Genomic DNA, 6703 nt, shown 5'->3' with positions numbered 1-6703 from the left:
AAAAAAAAAAAAAAAAAAAAAAAAAATTAAGAAAGAAAGACCAACAAACCAAGAAAGAAAAAAGAGAACCAAGATGAAGTATATTCCTATTTAATGAGGTATAACCATATTAACTTTTGCCTTTCATTTGAAGGCATTGAGGCTGTGTTGAAAAGATTTAGCAGAGCTTCAGCATGACCATGTTTTTTACTTTGAATTTTGCTCTGTGGTGTACAGAGGATGTTGGGGCATTCAAGGGAGCCGGGACCAGGACAGCAGGCAGCCTGTTGAGGACGGTCAGCCTGTAGTATTCCCTTCTGCACAGGGTCCTAGTTGAGGAGACTTGTGTCCCACTGTAGATGTGGGTGTTTTCCAGTATCTCACTGGGCATCTTCCTGTGTCAGGTCTGTGCTGGCAGCTGGGAACAAAGCAGGAAAGGTCCTAATCCCCGCCTTCCTGGAAGGGACAGGATGGGCAGGCCAGGAATCAGTAGGGAATGGCCGAGTACCTGTTCTTCTCAGGTGTGGGCAGCGCTTTGAGGCAGCTCACAGTGGCCAGGTGGGGAACACAGGAGATGGGCACCAGCACTCTCCAGTGAAATTGAGACCCCAACAAGTAGACCAGAAGCCACCCAAGAATGGAGGGGAGAATAGAAGCCTGAGGCAAAGTCAGTGCTGAACTGAGTCCTGCAAGAAGACCTTGTCATCCTTATACCCGAGACAGGGCTGGTGCTTAGGTTTCAGGGGCTGTTCACGGAAGGGGATGGAGCCTCTGGGAACTGCTCAGCTGTGCTGTCATCCTGAGCCATGGTTAGCAGTTGGGGTTTACTGCAGGTGAAATGGGAGGCCTTCATCCAGATAGATACATCAGCCAGAAAAGAAATGGGGCGGGGGCGTAAGCTGAGGGCACAGTGCTTGGGATTATCCATGAGGCCCTGGGTTCCATCTCTAGCAGTGCGACAAAAAAGGAAGGCGAGGACAGACTGACAGGTGGTATAATATGGTGAACCTTACTAAGTGAAAGAGACCTGTCACAAAAGGCACAGAACGCATGGGTCTGCTTAGAGGTTTCCTGAGTAGAAGAGCAGGCGGCTGGTTGTCAGGGGCTGGGGGAGGAAGGGGAAGGGAGTGACTGTCGAATGTGTAAGTCTCCTTGGGGATGTTGAAAACTTACTCTACAGATAGAAGAGGTGGTAGCTGCCCAACACTGTAAGTGTGTTAAATGCCTTGAATGGTTCACTGTAAAGCAGTTAAAATACTACACATGATGTGATGTGTATTTTGCCACAGGACAGGAGTGATTCCTCTTGCCTGCTGGTCCCAGATTGCAGACACAGTGACTTGTGATGAGGATTTTTGTTTGCTTTTGTTGGGGTTCTTTTTTTTTTGAGACAGGGTCTCTCTGTAGTTAAGGCTGGTCCTGAACTCACTGTGTAGACCAGACTGGCCTTGAACTTGAGGCGATCCCTTTGCCTCAGCCTCTAAAGTTCTGGGATTACAGGTGTGTGTGCATTGCTGTGCCCAGCAGTTTTTAAGTCAGTGCCTCATGCAGATGAGGTGGGCCTCAAGCTTGCCTCAGCCTCAGTGATGAGGATTTTTGTTACAGAACAGATTTATAAAAACAAAACAAAACAGATTTATGGGGCTTGGAACATGCTAGTTCCAACTTGCCTAGTTGCACGAGGGCCTTAGTTCATCCTTGGCACCACACACACACACACACACACACACACACACACACACACACACACGCACACACACAGAGGAATCATGGTCATTGGCTCTGTGCTGTAAGGGCTTCACCATGCTTTATGTTTTAGAATTTTCCTTAGAAAATTGAGTTCTCCTTTGTTCCCTTTCTTAACCACAGATGTTGGCTGATGATGCAGAAGCAGGTGCTGAAGACGAGAAGGAGGTTGAGGAACTGAAGAAGCAGGGCATCAACCCCCTACCCAAACCACCGCCTGGTGTGGGCCTTCTGCCCACCCCACCTCGGCCCCCTGGGCCCCAGGCCCCCACGTCTCCCAATGGCAGGCCCATGCAGGGTGGCCCTCCGCACCGCCCCCTCCTGCCGGGCCCCCTCAGATGCCCATGCCGGTGCACGAGCCACTGTCTCCACAGCAGCTGCAACAGCAGCAGGACATGTACAACAAGAAGATCCCTTCCCTGTTCGAGATCGTTGTGCGGCCCACCGGACAGCTGGCTGAGAAGCTGGGTGTGAGGTGAGTGCTTCAGCCCCTTGGCTGCCCAGGCCCCAGTGGGTTCCTGCCTCTGCAGCTGTCGGCGTTCCTTTCTGGGACCCATGACCCTGAGCTCTGACCCTTTCACTCGTTGGAGCTCTGCACATCCCCTGGGGGTGGGTGCCGCCACTCCTCCTCAGCAGCAGCTCTCACAGCCACCATTTCCTCTTCTAGGTTCCCTGGACCTGGTGGACCCCCAGGGCCAATGGGTCCTGGGCCCAACATGGGACCCCCAGGGCCAATGGGGGGCCCCATGCACCCCGACATGCATCCAGACATGCACCCAGACATGCACCCTGATATGCATCCGGACATGCACCCTGATATGCCGATGGGCCCTGGCATGAATCCTGGCCCCCCCGTGGGTCCCAGCGGCCCTCCCATGATGCCCTATGGTCCTGGAGACTCCCCACATTCTGGAATGATGCCCCCCATCCCACCAGCCCAGAACTTTTATGAAAACTTCTACCAGCAGCAGGAGGGCATGGAGATGGAACCAAGCCTCCTCGGGGATGCAGGTGCGCAGGGCTTCTGCAGGTCATCCTGGGTGCTGGGTTTAGCAGGATGGAATGGGGTGAAAGTGTGATTTTTTTTTTTTCCTTGGTCCAAGTCTCTCTAAAGGCTGCACTTCAGCTCCCATCTTTGTCCCATTTGATGGTCAAGTGTTTCTTGTGACGTCAGGCTCATTATTTATTGTTACATTTATTGTCATAATGCTTTATTTTACTTGTTTCTTTGAAGTGCTGGGGATGAAACACAGATCCTCACATATGCTAGGCAAGCACTATAGACTGAGCTGCACTCTGGCCCTCTATTTTACTTTGAGATAGGCTTTCACTAAGTTGCCCAGCCTGGCCTCAATCTTGGAAGTCCTCCTGCCTCAGCCTCCTAACTATCTGAAGTAGCTGGTTACCTAAGTATCTCCAAATAGTCATGTCTACCATGGCTGGCATTTTATTTAGTTTTTAAGAATTTACACAGTATGTCGGGTGTGGTGGCGCACTCCTGTAATCCCAGCACTTGGGAGGCTGAGGCAGGAGGACTGCTGAGTTCTAGGCCAACCTGAACTACACCTAACAAGACCCTGTCTCAAAAAACAAACAAACAAAACCTTTTAAAAAAAATCCCATAACTCTTTTGCAGAAATCGGGTGCAGCATTTAAAAATAATAATAAAGACACAGAGTAATGCAGGGAGGGACATCTGGAGTTGTGGGGCCCTGGCAGGGACAGTAGGCAAAGGCGTGCCTCTCTGGGAAGGGAGATGAGAGGCCATGGGGCTGAGCTCCGTCCTGACAGCAGCTTGTCAGAAGGGCCCAGTGTGCAGAGGAGGGTGGGGGTCCCTGCAAGGGGCAGCAGTGGCCCTGTGGCTATGAGGAGTGCTGGCAGTAGACAAGGTCCATGGGTGGGAACTGGAGGTGCGTCTGGCTACGGTAGAGTGGTCCACAGCACAGGTGAGCAGGTGTAGCAGGGTCAGGCTTTGTGGACTGGACCCAGCTGTTCTGGGCAGGATGGCTCAGATGGTGTGGGGCAGTAGCCTGACGGGCCAGGCCTGCTGGAGCAGTGGCATGGGAGCGCCCTTCTGCTTCGGCCCTGTGGAGATTCTGAAGGACTGGTCAGGGCGTCATGGGGCCCTGCAGGGTAGAGATGCAAGTGTGAGCAGCTTCTGTGAGTGGGGAGGAGGCACCGACGGTTCTGTATCAATGTGTTTAGACAGATATGGAAAGGGCCCTGCCAGGAAGGAGACCAAGGGTTAGTCAGCTTGTAACGGTGACTTTAGTGGTATCTAGGGCAGCAGTGGCACACCTATGGCCCATGTGCTGCACCAGGCTGTTAAACTGCACCATCACTGCCCTTAGGTAATTTACTATTTTAAAAAATTGAGATGCGCCAGGCATGGTGGTGCACGCCTGTAATCCCAGCACACAGGAGGCTGAGGCAGGAGGAAGACTTGAGTTTGAGGCCAGCCTAGGCCACATAGTGAGTTCAAGGACAGCCTGAACTACATCGAAAGACCCTGTCTCAAAAAAAAAAAGGTGCCATCAAACCCACTGTACCAGTTGTGCCCCCATGTGCCATTCACCCATGACTGTGCCAGGCTCTGTGAAGAGGGAGCCTCAGCTGTCCTGTCACTGAGAGTCCCTGCCCCCAGTAGGTGTGGCACAGAACAGGCTCCCACCCACCCATCCTGTTCACAGCCAAGTGCACACAGCTAGCAGCAGGCAGTCTCACTTTTTTCAAAAACTTGAATAGGAAGAATTTGCCAGTTTCGCAATATTTAGTGCTGTTAATTTTTCCATAACACTGGCCACACTGCCAGTGCTCAGTTGCCCAGGAAGGCTAGAAGTGGCTGAAGCTCATGAGAAAGGCACAGCGCTGACTGGATGCGCTCGGTCTTTGGTACTCTCGCTCCTCTGTGCTCTGCACTGCACATGCTCACCCAAGGGTCAGGAGTGGCGCTGGTGACAGTGACTCTGCTCTAGTCCCTCAGCTGGGTGGAGAATTCAAGGCCTGCACAGGAGAAGCAGGAGAAGTTGCCCCCCAGCCTCTGGGTTGCTGCGGAGTTTTCACTCTCCTCTCTGGTTTTTTTTGACAGGGGTTGTTTTTTGGGCGAACGTGGTTGAGCTCATTCTGTGAGCTCACCATGTGATTCGGTGGTGCAAAGAACCATGAAACCAAACATGCCCATCACAGATGACTCAAGCTAGGAGCTGGTGGGGAAAGCAAAATCTCCCCAGGTCTCCCACCTCCTGTCCCCAGGACTGTCCTGTGTCCGTCCTCTCAGAGCTTTCTCGCATTGTTACACACGGGCAGCTTCTGCCCTGTTTCCACTCGTGAGCACTGGCCTGAGTCGCCGCAGCCTCCCAGCCGTTTCGTAGTTGGGCCTGCCTGCCGTTGGGCTCTCCATGGGTGCCAGGCGTGGGAGGGTGGGCAGGGACGGCTGGACGTCCACACATCACCCTGATGCTGGCTTCTCCACTGAAGGGTTGGGGTAGAGTTGGCGCCCTGAGGCCCTTCCCAACCCGAACCCTTGGTTCTTCCCCGCCACAGAGGACTACGGGCACTACGAAGAGCTGCCGGGGCAGCCGGGGGAGCCCCTCTTCCCCGAGCACCCTCTGGAGCCAGACAGCTTCTCTGAGGGAGGGCCCCCAGGCCGACCGAAGCTGGGCAGTGGTGTCCCCGACTTCCTGCCCTCGACCCAGAGGGCTCTCTACCTGAGGATCCAGCAGAAGCAACAGGAGGAGGAGGAGAGAGCGAGGAGGCTGGCAGAGAGCAGCAAGCAGGACCGGGAGAATGAGGAAGGCATGTGTCTCCCAGGGCAGGGCTTGGGGACTCCAGGTTGGGTTTCCTGTCAGGTAGCATCCTGCATGCAGGGAGAATCCCTGTTTAGAGCCGCAAGATCATGTCAGGCTACTGCATGTCCCTGAGAAAACTAGAGGCCAGGGCTGCCCTTCTGTGTCTTGGAACTCAGGAGAGCCCCAGCCCCATTGAGCAGGGCAAGTCCCTGCTGGAGACAGCAGCTGGCAGCACAGGCTGCCCACACCTCCCAAAGGAGCCTGGGGGCCTTGCTCCTGTCCCTGGAGCAGTGTGCTCTGCAGGAGCAAGGGCCAGTCACTGAAGTCGCTGTAGGCATAGGGCCCGGCCAGGTGGTCGGCCTGGTGGCGCCCATCTCAAGAAGTGTGCAAATAGCATCCAGGACCTGAGGCCGCGGCCATGGGTGCCGACAGGAGCCTGGGAACAGTGGGGAGGAGGGGTGCACAAGGCGGACCCTGCCCCAGGTGGCTCAGATTCTTCTGCCAGGGTTTTGCTTGCGCCGATTCCAGTGGTCATTTGGCCCACCCTTCCTGGGGTCACGGTAAGATTGTAAGGGACCTGAGGATGATGTCTCGTACTTGCTGAGGGTCAGCAGTGCAGCCCTGCCTGGGTGTCCTGGCTCACTCTTGGCTCTGTCTGATGGGGACATCAATGACATGGCCTCCTGGGGTGGCCAATGAGCTGTTTAAATATGACAGACCACTCAGAAGCCGGCACACGGAATGCTGCACAGACAGCAGCCCCAGCCTGCCAGGCCTTGCACTGGATGCCCAGGCCTCCTGGGTCTCCTCCCATCCCCCATAGAGGCGCCTTGAGAGCAGAGACCTTACAGTTCTGTGTACCAAGAGCAGAGTAGCCATTGGCCCCATGGGTGGTCCGGGGAACCAGAGGGCTGGTGGCATATATGGTGACCACTCACCCCTCCCCGTTCCTCTGCTCTTTCTTAGGTGATACCGGAAACTGGTACTCAAGTGATGAGGATGAAGGTGGGAGCAGTGTCACCTCCATCCTCAAGACCCTGAGGCAGCAGACATCTAGCCGACCCCCGGCTTCAGTTGGGGAGCTGAGCAGCAGTGGGCTGGGGGACCCCCGCCTCCAGAAGGTGCACGCTACTGGAGGCCGACTGGCTGACCCCCGCCTCAGCCGGGACCCCAGACTCTCCCGCCATGCT

General features: G+C 54.8%; 1 protein-coding gene across 1 annotated transcript in view; it reads left to right on the top strand.

Annotated features, from left to right (window-relative positions):
• Zc3h4 (zinc finger CCCH-type containing 4) overlaps nucleotides 1-6703 on the top strand; it is a 37073-nt gene that overhangs the window by 27002 nt on the left and 3368 nt on the right. The window contains 5 exon segments of the mRNA XM_019210081.1: nucleotides 1849-2032; nucleotides 2035-2200; nucleotides 2393-2736; nucleotides 5269-5520; nucleotides 6480-6692. Of these exon segments, the coding sequence (XP_019065626.1) occupies nucleotides 1849-2032; nucleotides 2035-2200; nucleotides 2393-2736; nucleotides 5269-5520; nucleotides 6480-6692 (1159 nt within the window).

The sequence above is a fragment of the Fukomys damarensis genome, unplaced genomic scaffold, assembly GCF_012274545.1.
Source record: "Fukomys damarensis isolate Sample0158 unplaced genomic scaffold, DMR_v1.0_HiC HiC_scaffold_19, whole genome shotgun sequence".
Lineage (NCBI taxonomy): Eukaryota > Metazoa > Chordata > Mammalia > Rodentia > Bathyergidae > Fukomys > Fukomys damarensis.
This window is presented reverse-complemented; position numbering and strand designations above follow the sequence as displayed.